Source organism: Melospiza melodia, chromosome W (genome assembly GCF_035770615.1).
Source record: "Melospiza melodia melodia isolate bMelMel2 chromosome W, bMelMel2.pri, whole genome shotgun sequence".
In the NCBI taxonomy this organism is placed as follows: domain Eukaryota; kingdom Metazoa; phylum Chordata; class Aves; order Passeriformes; family Passerellidae; genus Melospiza; species Melospiza melodia.
The window spans coordinates 2,236,493-2,254,904 of NC_086225.1; the positions used below are offsets into that span (position 1 = coordinate 2,236,493).

General features: G+C 39.7%; 1 protein-coding gene across 1 annotated transcript in view; it reads left to right on the plus strand.

The window, feature by feature from the left end:
* The window catches only part of LOC134431479 (ras GTPase-activating protein 1-like), a 126,227-nt gene that overhangs the window by 48,641 nt on the left and 59,174 nt on the right, over positions 1-18,412 (plus strand). Inside the window, exons 5-8 of the mRNA XM_063179491.1 lie at positions 3,294-3,411; positions 4,981-5,012; positions 9,082-9,134; positions 9,997-10,147. Of these exons, the coding sequence (XP_063035561.1) occupies positions 3,294-3,411; positions 4,981-5,012; positions 9,082-9,134; positions 9,997-10,147 (354 nt within the window). The remainder of the gene's footprint in view (positions 1-3,293; positions 3,412-4,980; positions 5,013-9,081; positions 9,135-9,996; positions 10,148-18,412) is intronic.

The following is an 18,412-nucleotide window of genomic DNA, read 5'->3' on the forward strand; positions in this document are numbered from 1 at the left end:
AAGAAGGCCAACTGGCAGCGCAGAGGGAAACCCATCTGAGATGCCGAGATTTGGCAGGACATTACCACCCGAGTAGAGAGGCTGACCGTGAAGATTCGACATGTGGATGGGCACGTACCCAAGAGTCGGGCTAATGAAGAACATCACAACGAGCAGGTGGACCGAGCTGCCAAGGTGAAAGTATCACAGGTGGATTTAGACTGGCAGCACAAGAGAGAATCATTCCTAGGTCGTTGGGCCCATGATGCCTCTGGTCATCAGGGTAAAGATACAACATACCGATGGGCCCATGACCAAGGGGTGGACCTTAATATAGACAACATCTCACCGGTCATCCACAACTGTGAGACCTGCGCTGCAATCAAACAGGCCGAGCGGGTGAAGCCTCTGTGGCATGATGGGCGATGGTTGAAGTACAGGTATAGGGAAGCCTGGCAAACTGACTACATCACACTTCCCCAAACCTGCCAAGGCAAGTGCTAAGTGCTGACCATGGTGGAAGCAACCACAGGATAGTTGGCAACCTACCCTGTGCCTCATGCTACTGCCCAGAACACCATCTTTGGCCTAGAAAAGCAAGTCCTGTGGAGACATGGCACCCCTGAGAGAATTGAGTTGGACAATGGAACCTATTTCAAGAACAGCCTTATAAACACCTGGGCCACAGAATGTGGTATTGAATGGATATATCATATCCCTTATCATGGACCAGCTGCCAGGAAAGTTGAATGGTGCAACAGACTACTTAAGACTATCCTGAAGGCACTTGGCAGGGGAACCTTCAGAAATTGGGAATTGAACTTAGCAAAAGCCACCTGGATGGTCAACACCTGAGGGTCCATCAATCGATCTGGTCCTGCCCAGTCTGAGCCCCTGCACACAGTGGATGGAGACAAAGATCCTGTGATACACGTGAAAGGTATTTTAGGAAAGACAGTTTGGATTAATCCCACCGCAGGCAGGGGCAAACCCATCCATGGGAGTGTTTTTTCTCTAGGACCTGGTTACACTTGGTGGGTAATGCAGAAGGACAGGGAAACCGGTTGTGTACCACAAGGAGACCTAATTTTAAGCGAGAACTGTGTGTAAAGTTTCATTCTGTATATATATATATATATATATGTAAGAGGATATTGGTTTGTAGATGGTAATAGAATAAGGGGTGGATTATGTCCTAGGTTACAATATTAAGGTATATTCTATTCCCATCCTCAAGAGCTGTTGAAACCAGGAGGGGCATTGTTTTTTTTCTTATCTCCTGTTAATGGGCCCGTCAATGCTTTTCCACATGACTCAGAGGTAACTCCCTCCAGGAGCCATTTCTGTTTAATGGACCTGCCATGTGAGTCATAGAATGATAACAGCCCATTGTGAGATGCTCTGCCCAGGGGAGAGGAGCTAAGCATCCCCACCTGGATATAATCTGGGATTTGGGACAGAACAGTCAGTCTTTCCACGGGATTCCCAGAGGAATGGCTGTCTTTTCCACTGGATCTTTAGAGGAAGACTACACCCTTTCTACAGGATCACTGCTCCAACAGAACCACATTTGCCACTCCAGGAGGACCGCAGCCACCAGTCCAACTGGACTGCTACCAACCCCCTGACCAACAGGGTGTCAGGTTGTGTTCTGACTTTGTCAGTGGTTTTTCTTTTGTATTGTTGCATGTATTTTGGTTTTCTTTTCCCTTTTCCTAATAAACTGTATTTCTGACTTGGAGTCTCTCACTGGTTTTGCTTTCAAACCAGAGCAACCACTAAGTGCTACAGAGCACAGAAAACTGCAAAAGCCAAAACCAGTCTTTATCATGTACAGTGAAAAAAAGAGCATGGCACAGATCAGATAAACTAATGTTTAAAACTGATAAATCAATATTGGGACCAGCAACTGTTAAGAGATATAAGTTCCTTCTAATACCTTCTGGTAAAATCTCAAACCCTTTGAGGACCCTTTTGGGTACCAGAAAGGACTGTTTTGGTTTAACTCTAGATAGCAGCTAAGCATCCCACAGCTTCTTGCTCCCTCCCTCCTGGTAGAATGGGGGAAGAATTGGAAGGGTAAAAATGAGACATCCGTGAGTTGAGATCAAGACAGTTTTAATCATTAAAAATAATTTTTTTTAAACATTTTGTAAGGGGAAAAAATCTACCCACCATCTGTCAAAGAGAAAGGGAAATAAAACCCAAGACAAACAAGTTATGCAAATGAAAACAGTTGCATACTGCCAACAGACTGATGCCAGCCAGTCCCTAAGAACAGTGTTTTGCGGAGAAAAGAAGAAACCTCACAACTTTATAAAAGTTGTAAAGCCCGGTATGTTTATTTACGATGCGCGCCGGACGCAAGTCCGCCAACAAGGCATGCGTGCCTCTGAAGACCTCGGGTCTTCTTTTATCCCCCTTCCAAATGCATATGCATACAGTTTCACAATAAGTTCATACGTATTCATTCCGCGTGACATTTAGCACCAGTTCTTCTTTATCAAAGGAATTTCTAAGTCGGGGGCAAATCGACCTTGTGGTCTTTTCTGTTTTTCTTTCTCTGTCTCCTTGCTGTCTTGGCATGCGAGTTTTTCCTTCAGCTTTGGCCTCACAGACTTTTCACCTTTCTTAGACACTTCACCTAATTCAGAATGGATCTTGCCTCTGTCTCAACACTGTCCCCCCATAGGAGCTATTATGAAGAAATTTATTCTAGTGATAGCCAGTATACCTGAGTTTAGGATTACACTTAAGGAATAATTTATACTGATCTCCCAGTAATGAAACTCCTCTGAATGTTTTAATGCTTTGTATTTATATTCTTATTTGTAGTTGTTTGCATGTCTTCTTGAGGAGCTGTTCTGCATCTACTTTTTAGCACTTGTCTTCATAACCAAATACTTAAATAGTAGATATTCCATAGACTTTATTATACAAATTTTTTTTTTAGACTATTAAGGAAATCTTTGATTGTTTTTACCTGTGCTTAGTATTTGGTGCCTCTGGATAAAAGAATGTTACTATCTTCTAATGTTGTTGTGTTTTTTGTTTTATGCATCCTTAGCATACTTTAGAGCATCTATTAGATTCTAAATGTAAAATAAAGAAAGATTAACATTTATGTGATATTTGTACCTACTTAAACCGTGTGAAAAATGCATATGATGTACTTGGGATACCAATAAATATATCTTTCATGGTCAGATTTTCTCAAATGTTTTTCTGAAACTATTCTCAAGAATTCACTGTGTTCATTAAACTTTGTAATATGCTTGTACTTCTAACATATGTGTTGCTGTAACTCTCTTCAGTTTTCTTAAAGGAGATATGCTTATTGTGCATAATGAATTGGAAGATGGCTGGATGTGGGTTACAAACCTACGTACAGATGAACAAGGTCTTATAGTAGAAGACCTGGTAGAAGAAGTGGTAAGTAATTTTATATTCAAATCTGTTGCGGAACTGTATTTATTACGGCAGGGGTTTTCGGGGTCTCTCCAACCCCGGCTGCCATAGATGTCCAGATAGCGAAGTCCAGCTAAGTACAACCTGTCCGGGTCCCTCAGGCAGGCTCCCAGACGCAGGCAATCTCAGCAAGCAGCTCAGCTCTTAAATGAGATCAGCTCTTTAGTGAATTCAGCTCTTTAGTGATTTCAGCTCTTTGCTTGCTAAGTGCATTAGCAGACGCAAGGAGAGAGAGGAGAAGTGCTGTATGAGGTTCCACAGAGATGTCTTTATTGGCAGCTTCTGCGAAGGGTCACAGTGACAGCTCTTCTGCAGAACTGGGCAGAAGTGGGTGTTCATATAGGGTATAGGAGTTTTGGGAAACAATCCAAGGGTTGAGGCAAATTAGACCTATCATCTTACAGAGAGATAACGAGGGTCCAAAGGCGGAAGAGGGGCTTCTTAGGTCCAGTCATCATGACTAGGCATTTCTTATCTTAGGCAACTGACTGCCAGGGAGGCCTTGCAGATGCTGTGGCTGCTACAGAACTGAGATTTGATTTTTATTTTTTGTTAGTTGTGTGTAGAAGTTAACATTGAAATTAAACCAAACTAGTGTCATTTAGCTGTCTGACTCTTTCTACTTTTCTAAACCTTCTTACTGTATTTGAATCTGCCAGCTTTTAAGTAGTTAAACAAACCATTAAGTGTAATTTAATATCCAAAGTACCCCTCCTTGTTATCCAAAAAAGCTCATGTGCAAATGAATGATACTGTGAACTTTTTACGCAGTTTCCTAAACTCACCAGTCTAGATAAATAACTTGCCAGTAATTCAGTTATATTCTTTTTGTTTGTTTGTTTGCTTTGAAATATTCATACATGTATAGACTTAAATTTTGCCGAATGTCTTTGTTTTCGTTTTTTTTAAGGGCCAAGTGTGAATATCAACATTCTGATGAGTTAATTATACGTAGAAGGGCTTATGCTAAGTCAGGAAGCTAATCAGGTGACAAAGATAATTGAAATTGATTTACTGCAAGATAAGAGATTATTTAATGGACAAAAACACCCACCCCACCCTCCCACATGCTTTTTTTCCAAAGTAGTTCACCATTGCTTTGGAGTCTTGATGATGTTTGCTTTGCAGCATATGTATATTGCTATTAATAAAGTTTGCTTCACCTGTTCTCATATCTGTATCAGGATGTGAATGGCTAAATTGAAAAGGTAGTGTTAAAGTATCTAACTATAAATTTCTACATTAGTGGTTGAAGTTCACAAAAGTTTAGATTTAAGTTACCACATGTAAAGAAGGACTTGAAGAGTGACAGAAACAGTCCTTTGAAATAACGTGTTATGGCTGAATTTCCACTGAATTCCAGTGAATGAAGTTGAAAACCTCTTTACATGAACTGTGCAATAAACCATCTAGTTCAAAAATGTCTTGGACTGCTTAGTGGTATTTCTACAGAAGGTCTTAACCTATGAAGTTTACTTTTCTAAACTCAAGCATACTGTCGTCATGTACTTAATATGTTAATTTTCCTATTAGGGAAGAGAAGAAGATCCACATGAAGGCAAAATGTAAGGATTTTTTTTTTTTTAAAGCAAATCATAAAACAACTGTTTGTAAACTTTAGCTATGAGATTGGGAAGGTGAACCAAAGTTGAATGTACTTGTTTTTTAAACTTAAGACTTTTCTTCTTTTTAAGCTGTTGAAGTTGCATAGGTCATTGACATGAAGTCTTGTATTAGTTATGCCTAATGTTAATGGGTTTTACAGTGAAAATCTTGAATGAGTCTCTGTGATCACTTTACCTAGAATATATTCACTGGAGGATGTGGTGTTTCCTGATTTGTGGGGATTTTTTATACACATACAGTTTAGCTTAGAGGTAACCTTTTTTCAGGTCTGCTTAACTCTAACTGCAGGAGAGGGATCAAAGTATCATTTAGAGGAATGATAGTATAATAGTAACACTTGATATTAGCCTCATGTGCTAGCACTTTAAATGAAAACCAGGAGACACTAAAATAATTTGTTTGCAGTGAATTCCAACTTGTTAAATAATTTAAAAAATGAATACAATTTACCATGAGCAATTAATTGATACAGGAAACTTGATTGTTATATGATTTTCTGTTGTAAAGATGAGCAGCGAATGAAATTTACAGAAAATTTCTAGTAGCTGGATAACTTAATCTGTCCTCTATTTGCTTGCAATAATTGCAGCTTCTGCTGTCTGTATTTTTTACCCAGTTTGCAGTCTCCAAAGGACTGATGTTAGAAGAAGGCATTTCTTCTGGTGGTGTTTTCTTGATTGTTTTTGTTCCTAATAAGGGAAAGAAAATTGTTGGTGTGTAGCTTCAGTTTACAGATTTTCAAAGTTGTGCTAGTCAGTTTGGTATAGCAGCCTTACAGTAGTAGGGATGCCTTCAAATACAGGAACTTTTTTTTAAACAAAGTAGTTTGTAGCAAATCTTGAAGCTTGGATACTCAATTCAGTCACTCATGCTGCTCAGAAGATTCCAGGGGAGGCAGGGATTTCTGTAAATATTCCAATAGCCAGCGATTTTCCTGTAAAGGTAATATAGAAAGCAAGTTAGAACTGTTAGAACTAGGGCTCTTTTTTATGTGTAAGAGGCTTTGTTTTACACAAAATCACAGAATCGTTAAGGTTGGAAAAGACCTCTAAGATCAAGTCCAACCATCAACCCAGCAGCACCACCACCATATTCACCACTAAATCATGTCCTCAAGTGCCATATCCATGCATTTTTTGAACACTTCCAGGGATGGTGACTCCTCCACTTCCTTGGGCAGCCTGTTCCAATGCCTGGCCACCCTTTCCACAAAGAATTTTTTCCTAATATCTAACCTAAACCTCTCCTGGTGCAACTTTCCTTTTAAGGCCCTAGTTTGGTCTCATTTTGGGCTATTTCACAGAATCATTTGAGTTGGTAAAGACCTCTGAGATCGAGTCCAGTCTTTGATCACCATATTGTGAACTGGACCAGAGCACTAAGTGCCACATTCAGTCTTTTTTGAAAACCTCCAGGGAGGGTGACTCCCACCTCCCTGGGCAGCCCATTCCAATGTGTAAGTACCCTTTCTGTGAAGAAATTCCTCCTGATGTCCAACCTGAACCTCCTTTGGCACAGCTTGAGGCTATGTCTTCTTGTCCTGTCACTTGTTACCTGGTAGAAGAGGCCAACTCCCACCTGGCTGCAACCTTCTTTCAGGTAGTTGTAGAGAGCAGTAAGGTCTCCCCTGAGCCTTCCCTTCTCCAGGCTAAACAACCCCAGTACCTTCAGCCACTCCTCAGAGGACTTACTCTCTAGACCCTTCACCAGCTTTGTTGCCCTTCTCTGGACACGCTGCAGCACCTCAATGTCTTTCTTGCAGTCAGGAGCCCAGAAATGGACACGGTATTTGAGGTGTGGCTTCACCAGTGCTGAATACAGGGAGGCAAATCACTACCCTGGTCCTGCTGGCTACACTATTTTTGATATAAGCCAGGATGTCATTGGCCTTCTTGGCCACCTGGGCACACGCTGGCTTATGTTCAGCCAGATGTCAACCTAGGCTGTAGCGCTGCATGAAGTTGTTTTGACCCAAGTGCAGGACTTGGCACTTGGCATTGTTGAACCTCACACTGTTGGTCTTGACTCATTGATCCAGCATGTCCAGATCCCTCTGCAGAGCCTTCCTACCCTCCAGCAGATCAACACTCCCACCCAACTCAGTGTAGTCTGCAAACTTACTGAGGGTGCACTTGATCCTCCCATCCAGATTATAAAGATATTAAACAGGACTGGCCCCAGCACTGAGCCTTGGGGAACACCATAAGTGACCAGATATAAACTGGCTGTAGCACCATTCACCACCACTCTCTGGGCCCGGCCATCCAGCCGGTTTTTTTCCCATCAGAGGGTACCTGTCCAAGCCATGGGCTTGAGCCTCTCCAGCAGAATGCAGTTGGAGACCATATCAAAGGCTTTGCTAAAGTCCAGGTAGACAATATCCACAGCCTTCCCCTCATCCACCAGGCAGGTCACCTAGTCAGAGAAGCAGATCACATTGGTCAAGCAGGACCTGCCTTTGCTAAACCCATGTTGGCTAGGCCTGATCACCTGTTTTTTCTGCACATGCTGTGTGATGGCACTCCAGATGGTGTTAGTCAGGCTGACAGGCCTGTTGTTCTCTGGATCCTCTTGTAGATTGGCATCACATTGGCCAACCTCCAGTCATCTGGGACCTCCGTGGTTCACCAGGACTGATGATAAATAATGGAGGGCATCTTAGGAAGCTCTTTGACCAGCTTCCTCAGTACCCTCAGGTGAATCCCATCAGGCCCCATAGACTTGTGTTTTAGTGGCTTGGCAGGTCACTAACTGCTTCCTTTTGAATTGCAGGGGATCTATTCTGCTTCCCACCCCTGTCTACCAGCTCAGGGGGCTGGGTACCCTGAGGATAACCAGTCTTTGTTAAGGACTGAGGCAAAGAAGGTATTAAGTACCTCAGCCTTTTCCTCATCCTTGGGAACAATGTGTCCATCCCATCCTTCCCCCCACATCCAATAAAAGATGGAGATTTTCCTTGACCCTCATTTTGTTGTTAATGCATTTGTAAAAATACTTTTTATTGTCTTTTATGACAGTAGCCAGATTGAATTCCAGCTGGTCTTTTGCCTTTCTAATCCCCTCTGCATGACCAAACAACATCCTTGTACTCTTCCTCAGTTGCCTGCCCCTTCTTCCGAAGGTCATAAACTCACTTTTTTTTTTTAACCTGAGTTCCTGTGAAAGCTCCCTGTTCAACTAGGCCAGTTTTCTTCCCTGATAGCTTGTTTTTAGGCACACAGGGACAGTCTGCTCTTGCACCTTTACCATTTCTATCTTAAAGTATGTCCAGCCTTCCTGGACCCCTTTGTTACTAAGGACACACTTAAACATGCATGCATGTACATATCCACTCTGCAATGAAAGGCCCTATGTCTAGCTTTCCTTTAAAAGACAGGATGAGCTCTCAAGATGTAGCATGTAGTATGTCACACGTAAACTGAATACCTGTGCAACATCAAGCTGTTTCCTATAATTGTTGGTATCAGGTTGAAGACTAGATAGATAGCTGTATTTTTTTGGATGATGATCTGACAAAGGAAACTACAACGATTCTTATTTATTCAGTAGTTAATAAAACTGGAGTTTATTTCCTCAGCTTCTAGCAAAATTCCATTTTAGTTATTCTGTATAGTATTTAACTTTCATTAATGTCCTTGGGCTTTGTATTTCATGCCTCAAATAAATTGCTGTCTGAGACTGGCTTCAAATATGCCTGTCATTATCTAGCATTCAAACAATGCCTTTAATCTCTAAACACATTTGGATTTGAACATCTGCTTTGTGTTGGACACCTGTACTCAAGTTTATATAGATGTAGATATTTATTTTTCATTCTGTTGGTAGAAAAATAGAATTGCTAAATAACATAACAGTTGCTTATATAATCAATATTTGCTAGATTTTTTTAACAAAAATTCATTCATATGTACCAGAGATTAATTCATAGATGTCAGAGTCTTAGATGTCACACCTACTAAAAAAGAGAGCTGATAATTTTGCTTTCTAATTTTTCTCTTTATCTTTAAGATGGTTCCATGGGAAGATCTCCAAACAAGACGCTTACAATTTACTGATGACAGGTACTTTTATTTCAGATGGAAATACAGTGGTAGGGGAATGAGACAAATTAATCCTTTGAAACTGCAGGAAAACCTGTTTTTTCTTCTGTATGAACATAGGAACATCAGATCTGTGATTGCTACTACATTGGAAAAACCTCATGGCTGAGCACTGAGGGTTTTTTTTTAATGTTCTCAAGTAAAGTTAGTTTCAGAATTCTGATTGAAATAGCTAATTTTCAAAACATTTTTGTAATATACATAAATATATCTCGGGCTTCATTAAAATACTGAGGAGAAAATACTGTTCACAGAATTACAGAATATTCTGAGTTGGAAGGGACCCACAAGGATCATTGAGTCCAACTCCTGGCCCTGCACAGAACCATCCCCCAAGAATCACCATGTGCCTGAGCATGTTGTCCAAACACTTCTTGAACTCTGGAAGGCTTGATGCTGTTATATACTTATGGGAGAATGTATTAAACTTTAGTCTTCTCATAGAGGAAATATTTTTTAAAATGAAAACATCAAGATTTCATACTCATACTGCCAAATAACATACCTTAAATATGAGAACAAAAATATTTAGTTTATCTGAAAATATTGTCAAAATGCATATGCACACCATATGCTCTTGTAAAGAGCTGACAAAAGTTTGGGATAGGTTGTCACCTACAGCCAAATGATTTGGCATTAACTTTGGCAGTTTAGTACTACTTCATCCTTTTTGGGGGAAGAATGGGGATCACTGTTGGAACTTAGATCAGACTTTATCCTTTATGTGTGCAATTATTGCTAATTTGTACAGAAAGAGCTTTGATAAGAGCTCATAAGTGACACAAGTAACAGTTAATAATGCTATATTATTATATCTTTTCAGTTGGTCAGGTGTGCAGTTTTCTTGTGAGGCCTTCTGATAATACACCTGGTGATTATTCACTTTATTTTCGGACCAATGAAAATATTCAACGTTTTAAAATATGTCCAACATCAAGCAATCAGTTTATGATGGGAGGCAGATATTATAATAGGTAAGTTTTAATAGTCATGTGTATTTTACAGTCCTGTAAGGAACTTCTATAACATATTGCTGATAACTTACTGATATGATCATAAAGTTTCAGTGTTTCTTAAGGATATACTAGGAGTTTAACTTGCTTAGTAGTTAGTTGTAACTAAGTACATTCTGAAAGCCTTCAAAAGCTTAGGTGTAACTTGTTTCTTTTGAAGTATTTTTCTCCTTCTTTAAATTATTTTCTTTACCCTATACATTGGATTATGACATGTAATTAGGAGAATGCTGTGTTGTCTTGGAAACTACTGTTTGTAATTAGGAGTTTTGTGTATATGAAAGGGGAAAATTAAAATATTAGTTTTATTGGAGACATTCAGTAGGGATTTTAAAGTATAAACAATAGAAATGGGTATTGACAACAAAGGGAAAAATTACCTTTATTGTTGAAAAAAGTCATTAAATTAATCAGCTTACTATATCTGAATATTTTGGTCAGAAGTGCAGATAGTGAAAGCTCACCTTTCTCTCTTAACTGAGGCCATTGCCTGTCACATGATGAGAAATTTTCTGGATGTGTTCACCTAGACCCAGGGCATTCTTCATCCCAATAGAGAATTTCTCTCAATTCCAGCTTGGCTTCTTAGTGGGTAGAGATCCAGCAACTGGTGTGTCTAAGAAAATGTTGAGGTCTCCTAACTAAGAAGTTCAGTGGACTTCTTCATATGATTTCAAATGAATAATGGTTTGAGACTAAGCAATTGGAACCTTATTAACCTATATATATCCCACACACAGACTGCTTGAGTATCTTCTACATTAATCAGTCTGGCCTCCAGACATCCTCATTGAAAATCAAGCTAGCTTCAGTGTCAGCCTTTGAAGGTAAATCCTCTTTTGCCCATTCTCTAGTTACATAGTGTATCGGGAGAATGATAGATTTCAAACACTGTAGGTGATGTCAAGCTAATTAGCAAATTAGTGGAAGTCTTTTTAGTCTCAAATGGCTTCGCAGTATTAGAGAGTATAGCTCCAGAAACTTACTGCAGTAAGTTATTACTTCCCACTGCTGGATTCACTAGAGAAGATTCTTTCCTTGACATTGGATGGAAAAGAAGATGAAAAGATTAAGCACCACTAAGCTATGATAATATGCTTTTAGAGGGCTTTTTGAATATTTTGGTACCTAGGTTGCAAAGATCTTCCTCAGTGTGAGAGAACTACTTGGCTTTGAAAGACTTCTAATTTTAATTGAATGTTTTGGAGAATTACTAATATACTCTTAGGCTCAAATTCTGTCCAATTCATATTTACTGACAGTTGATAGACTTCTTGAAAGTTTAAACATGCAGGATAATGATGCAAAATGAAGGTGGTAACTGCCCCAAATTATTTACCATAAGATATACTGCAGAGGGCAATAAATGAGAAGCAGAAAAAAAAGGAATAGCTTTCTGTGGACTTCTAATTCTTGTACTGGTTTATTTGTTATGGACCCTGGAAGAAGGAAGTCTTTAAATATGTGAAGACTAAGGTGGATTGTTGTATGAAACAGTCAGAAGTTGCTGAAAAGCATCAAATGGCATTAAATTCAGAACAGAAATATAGGAAGTATGAGTTTCTGCAAGATAATGAAATTATTTATGAGCATTTATTGGGGCAGAGAGAACATCTGTGTTAATTCTTCATCAAAAATGTAGAGTTTGTCTTCAAGGTGAAAAACTAGAGGTTGAAGATGTGCTGCTTCTTTAAATGCATTTAAACAGTTTTCATTGATCTTTTTTATAAGCTATTTCTTTAAATGCTCTGAGGGTATCTGCTTTAAATCTGATGCTAGTATTAGACTGGAACTTGAAAAAAATCATCCTTGGTAGTATTGGTGATATTTTGCCCGACGTCTGGGAGGAATGATGAGGAGGATTCCATCTTATCAAAAGGCTAATTAATTACTTTATTATGCTATATTATTCTATACTATATTACACTATATTACATTACATCTAAACTGAATCTGCACAAGCACCCAACTCAACTCAACTGCACAGAATCTCGTGACTGTAAGCCGACAGTCCTGACACACACGCTTGGCCCTAAAAGGCCAAGGAAACAAAACACCATCACTCTGGGTAAACAATCTCCATATTGCATTCTACTTTGACACAACACAGGAGCAGCGAATGAGATAAGAATTGTTTTGATCATTCTTTTCTCTGCTTCACTCACTGCTTCTCTCAGGTTCAGAGAATGTGCATCCCACATGGTAGTAGTGTTGTTTCTCTTGAATATTCTTCTCTTGCTGCTTTAGTGATTTTAAGTGGGATTAAAAAATGGATAAAATAAAGCCAATCTTCTTTGGAAGAATATTGATTACAATTATAGCCACAAAATTGTAGAATAAAGTTTCCATACAAAAGTAACAGCTAGAAGAATAGTTAAGAAACTAACTCAAAAGCTGACTGTTGTTTTATTTTCCAGGTAACGTAAATATCCAGACATGGGACTGGAACCAATATAAGCAATGCTATGTATCAGACTATATTCCAAAAGCCAGACAATGTTATTTTGAGTGATCATGGCAAAAAATTCCTGAGTACATCTTGGGAATCTAGTGTTCTGTCAGGCATAGGATGACTACTTTTTCTACTAACCTTCTCCATTTGCATGTTCACCCACTATTCTGCATATAAATTGCTCAAAACTTCTATTGATGAGTATAACTAACAGACCATATTTACACTCATATGGAGATTTGCTTTCCTTATTTCTTATAGAATCTCTACAAAACAGACAGTCTGTAGTCTTTTAGTTGTCTATTTGAAGGTCTTAATATATAGTAAATGTGAAATACATATTTAGTGAATTATTTTGACTAGATATTGAAATAGTATTTTTCCATGGACTTCAGTAAAGCATGTAACTTTTGTGATCTTTATGTTTATTCCATGGACAAGATACGTGACTACTGGGGTACTTATCACTAATGAGGCCACACCTTGGATACTGTGTTCAGTTTCGGGCCCCTCACTACAAGACACATATTGATGTGCTGGAGCATGTCCAGAGAAGGGCAACGAAGCTGTGGAGGGCTCTGGAGCACAAGTCTTATGATGAGTGGCTGAGGAAATGGAGGTTTAGCCTGGAGAAAAAGAGGATCAGGGGAGACCTTATTGCTCTCTACAACTCCCTGAAAGAAGATTTTAGCAAGATGGGTGTTGGTCTCTTCTGCCATGTAACAAGCAATAGGTCAAGAGGAAATTGCCTGAAGTTGTGCCAGGGGAGGTTTGGATTGAATATCAGGAAAAATTTCTTCACCAAAAGACTTGTCAAGCATTAGAAAGGGCTTCCCAGGGCAGTGGTGGAGTCACCATCCCTGGAGGGATTTAAAGGCTGTGTAGATGTGGTACTTAGGGACATGGTTTAGTGGTGAACTTGTCAGTTCTAGGTTAATGGTTGGACTTGATTATCTTAGAAGTCTTTTCCAACCTAAATGATTCTATGAATATCTACTTTTTCATGTAAAAATTGTCAAAGTCAGTTGGGGGGCAAGGGGCATGATGGTGAGACAGGAGATGTGATTTCACTAACTGCATATCATGAAATCTCAAACAGAAAATATATGCTTACTAGCCTGTGGCCACACCATCCTGAACATACTCTGTTTCATTTCATCTTAGAAGCTAAGCAGCTTTGGGCCCAGTTAATACTGGATGGGAGACTGCTTGAGAATACTGAGTCCAGGTGTTGTAGGCTTCTAGAAAAGGGCCATGAAGATGATGGATTAGAGTATCTGTCATTTGAGGACAAGTGGAGAGAGCTTTGACTGTTCAGCTTTGAGAAGAGAAGGTGGTGGTGGGGAATCTTATTATTCTGTATAAATTCCTGATAGGGAGGGAGCAAAGAAGAGAGAGAGAAACTCTTTGTAGTGGTGGCCAGTGTGATGGTGATCAAACACTGGAAGAGAATACCCAAAGAGCTTGTGGAGTCTCCATCTTTAAAGATATTCAGAACATTGATGAACAAGATTCTAAGCAATCTGTTATACCTTCTTTGAAATGGGGACTTGAACTAGGTGATCTTGGAGGTCCCTTGCAACCTCAGCTGTTCTGTGAATAGCTTCCATGTTTTACAGTTGGGTTTCTTTTGTTTGTTTTTGTTTATGATGTGGTTTTGTTACAGGAGGGTGTGGGTTTTTTGGGTTTAGTTTTTTGCTTTGGGGTAGGTTTTGGAATTGGGGTTTTTTTGGGGTGAGTGGGGTTGGTTGGATTTTTTTGTTTATTTGTTCCAGTTGGAAGGGACCTACAGCGATTATCTAGTCCTGGACTGACCAAAAGTTAAAGCATATTACTAAGGGCATTGTCCTCAGACAGGCATGGGACATCAACTACCTCTCTGGGAAAAGCCTGTTCCACTGTTTGACCACACTCTGGGTAAAGAAATGCTTCCTAATGTCAAGTCGCAACCTGCCCTGGCACAACTTTGAACCATTCCCACATGTCCTGTCACTGGATCACAGGGAGAAGAGCTCAGCACCTCCCTCTTCACTTCCCCTCCTCAGGAAATTGTAGAGAGCAATGAGGTCACCCTTCAGCCTCCTTTTCTCCAAACTAAACAAACCCAGTGTCCTCAACCACTCCTCACAGGACATTCATTCCAGACCTTTCACCAGTTTTGTTGTTCTTCTCTAGACGCATTCAAGGACCTTCACATCCTTCTTAAATGGTGGGGCCCAGAACTGCACACAATACTCAAGGTGAGGCTGCTCCAATGCTAAATATGGAGGGATAGTCACCTCTTTTAACTGGCTGGTTATGCTGTGCTTGATGCACCCCAGGGTGTGATTTACCCTCTCGGCTGCCGGGGCTCACTGCTGCCTTTGATTGAGCCTGTTGTCAACGAGCACCCCCAGATCTCTTTCTGCAGGGCTACTCTCCAGACAGAGTTTACACACTAGTTGAGATTTGGCCTTCGATGTCTTCTCCCTTCATATGGAAACAAGGGCTCTGTAATTTTTCTGTGAAGCCTGACCTCAGTTCCAGAGATCCTAAAAATTTTTTCCCTCTGAGCTTGTCAAGGACTTCCCTGTTCAGTCAAGCTGGTCTTCTGTCCCATTTGCTTGACTTGTGACACACTGGAATTGCCTATTCCTGTGCTTTTAAAAGGTGGTTCTTAAAGACCAACCAGTACTCATGGACCCTAAGCCCTCAAAAGCAGATTCCCAGGGGACACTGCTAAGTAGCAATCTGAATAGCCTAAAGTTTTCTCTCTTGAAGTCCAGGGTAGCAACTCTGCTGTCCTTTTTTCTCATTACACTGAAATATTGAAACTCAACCATTTCATGATCACTGTGGCCATGACAGCCACCTACCATCCTATCTCACGAGTCCTTCTCTGTTTGCAAACAATAAGTCTAGGATGACATCTTTCCTAGCTGGCTCACTGAGTACCTGTCACAAGAAGTTATCTCCTACAAACTTTAGGAATTTCCTAGAGTTAATTGTCACAGCAATATGATATCCCCAGTTGATGTCAGAGAAGTAGAAAACTCCCATAAGGATAAGGGCTACTGATCCAGAGATTTCTCCTAATTGCCTGTAGAATAACTCATCAGTGCTATCATCCTGGCTGGGAGATGGATAGCAGACACCTACTCTGACAGCTGCTCTTTTCCATCCCCCAAATCCTCACCCAGAGTCTCTCAGCCACATTAATGTTAACTGTAAGTACTGTACAGTCACATCTCTCCCTTACATACAGTGCAACTCATCCACCTTGCCTGCTTTGCCTATCCCTCCTGAATAGCCTGTCATAGCCATCATTCCAGCACCCCATTAGCATTGCCATCCTCAGGTGATACCATGACAACCCTTGGCTTACCTTCAGCTCTCCTGTTGGTGTCCCCTTCCTACACTGATTGTAGTTTAAAGCCCTCTCAATCAGTCCTGTGAGTTTATGAACGAGGAAGCGTTTCCCCTGTCAGGACAGATGAATCATGTCAGGTCCCAGCATACCATGTGTCTCAGACTTTCCATGGTTATAAAAAGCAATATTCTGGTAGAGGCACCAGTCCTGGATCCAGATGTCTTGAGTTCACCGGTTTATTCTAAAGCTTCTCCCTCTTACTGGGAAGACTGAGGAAAATGCTCCCTGTGCTTGCTTTTGGAATATAGGCAGAAACGTAGTATTGCTTATACAGGTTGTGAAACTTCCAGTCCCGTGTCTGGATATGCAAACTACCTGGGAAGTAAAATGATATTTGAATGTAAGGTGACAATTTTAAAGTTTCACTTCTGATTTTAGAAGGTGGAGTAGGATAGGCATATCTCATGCCACTTTGTCCTCTCATTCTGTTTTCTTTCTGAAATCTCACCTTCCTAAGAGAGAGTTTTCCAAAAACTTGAAAAACTTAGAAGGGCTCAGCAGCACACAGGTGTCTATCTGTTGATTCCATGTCAAAGTAGAACATAAGAAATATTGACCTAACATTTATAGATTTAACAAGCTTTCAAATTATCTTTAATTTGAGAGATGAGACAATTTTCAGACTAGATGATGACTGCAGTTGTTGGAAGACTTTTTTATTTTAACTGATATATTAATCCATGTTTTGATAGGCTGAACATTATGGGCTTAACACGTATTAACATGTTCATGTCTTTTTCCTTATAATTTAATGATGTAGTGTTCTGTTTTCTGTATTCTTCACAATTTGAAATGTCAGTGATTCCAAAATTGGCCAGATAGAAACTTTCTAACACAGTTTTGAGTATTAGAAAGTAGGCATTCTTTATTGCAGCATGCTGGTCACTCAGAGGATCCTTCCTCTAATCAAGTGCCCTGAGCATCAAGTGAACAGGGGTTTTATCATACACACTGATTACATATTCATTAGCTATCCCTGCTTACTTGATGTATATGTATTACATATTAATTAGCTATCCCCACTTCCTTGGCTTTATTTTACATAGTCACACCCCTTATCAAAAGTCCTTATATGCTTCTTCAGTAGTCTTCAACATCTGGTGTCCTTTTTTAGGTGGCTGTTCCTTGAGCCCTGCTTTAGAGTAAGCGCAATATTGTTGTTTTGCATAACTTCTGCTTTGTCAGCCTTGCAGAGCTGAGCTGGCATCCTGCTTGCATTTTGCATGACTTTTGTTTGCCTAAGTTACATCCTTTATCTATTTCTCCAAGGCTGTTCTGTTCTGTTCTATTGTCCTTATCAGAGTAAAATGCTGTTCTGTTCTAATATCCTTATCATCAGCTGTTGGAATAACCCTTAATTCACCCATTACGTATTAAAAGACTGATACTGCTTAATATGATGAGATACTTTTAAAATTATCCAAGTAGCTAGGATCTGGGCAGCCTAATAAACTATGCTAAACATTTTACAATTACTAGTGTAACTGTAGTATAGTATTGAGACTCATATTTATTTCTCCATATCAAAGCAAGTTTAACCATTCCTTTTTATAAATTCATACTTATTTATACCTTCTTTGATGTATTTTGTGTAAGTAGGATGTTGTTGATGTCAGATGTCGCAGACATCTTTTCACTAAAAATCTTTTCTTGAGATTTTTTCTCTTCTGAGAAGCTGAGGCCTCAGAAACAAAATGTAAACAATGATTATCTGCTGCTGTAGAATGCAACAAGTAGATTTGTGATTAGTCTCCTGTAGATGTTTAAATTTAGTGACCAGTCACAGCAGGGCTAGCTCTCGCTCTCTGTCTGAGCCACAAATCTTTGTGATTCATTCTTTTCTATTCTTAGCTAGCCTTCTGAGAAGAAACTTCTTTCTATTCTTTTTAGTATAGTTGTAATATATATATCATAAAATAATAAATCAAACCTTCTGAACATAGAGTCAACATTCTCGTCTCTTCCCTCATCCTGACAACCCTTGTGACCACTGTCAGAGTCAGATGCTGAAAATATTTATAAATCCTATTTTCCTGTTGCCTTGATTCTTTTTGTGGTCTGTTCCATCTCATGCTTTGTATTTTACGTTATATAACTTGGATGACTTGATAATTCATTCTCAAGTGTATTTGATTATATGTAGTATCTTTCTGTTTATAATGTTTGGTTTGTTCGGTCATTTGGACTGCTTCAGTGGTGACAATAGATAATGACCATCTGAGTTGAGTGTGTGGGGGAGAAGAGGGCTAAAGAAATTGTATAAAGCTGCTTTATTATTGATTGCCCTCATATTGGCAATAGCTGTTCAACATGCAAAATACAGCGAGTGATTATTTTATACAGTGTAGTAAAGCTTAAATTGTCA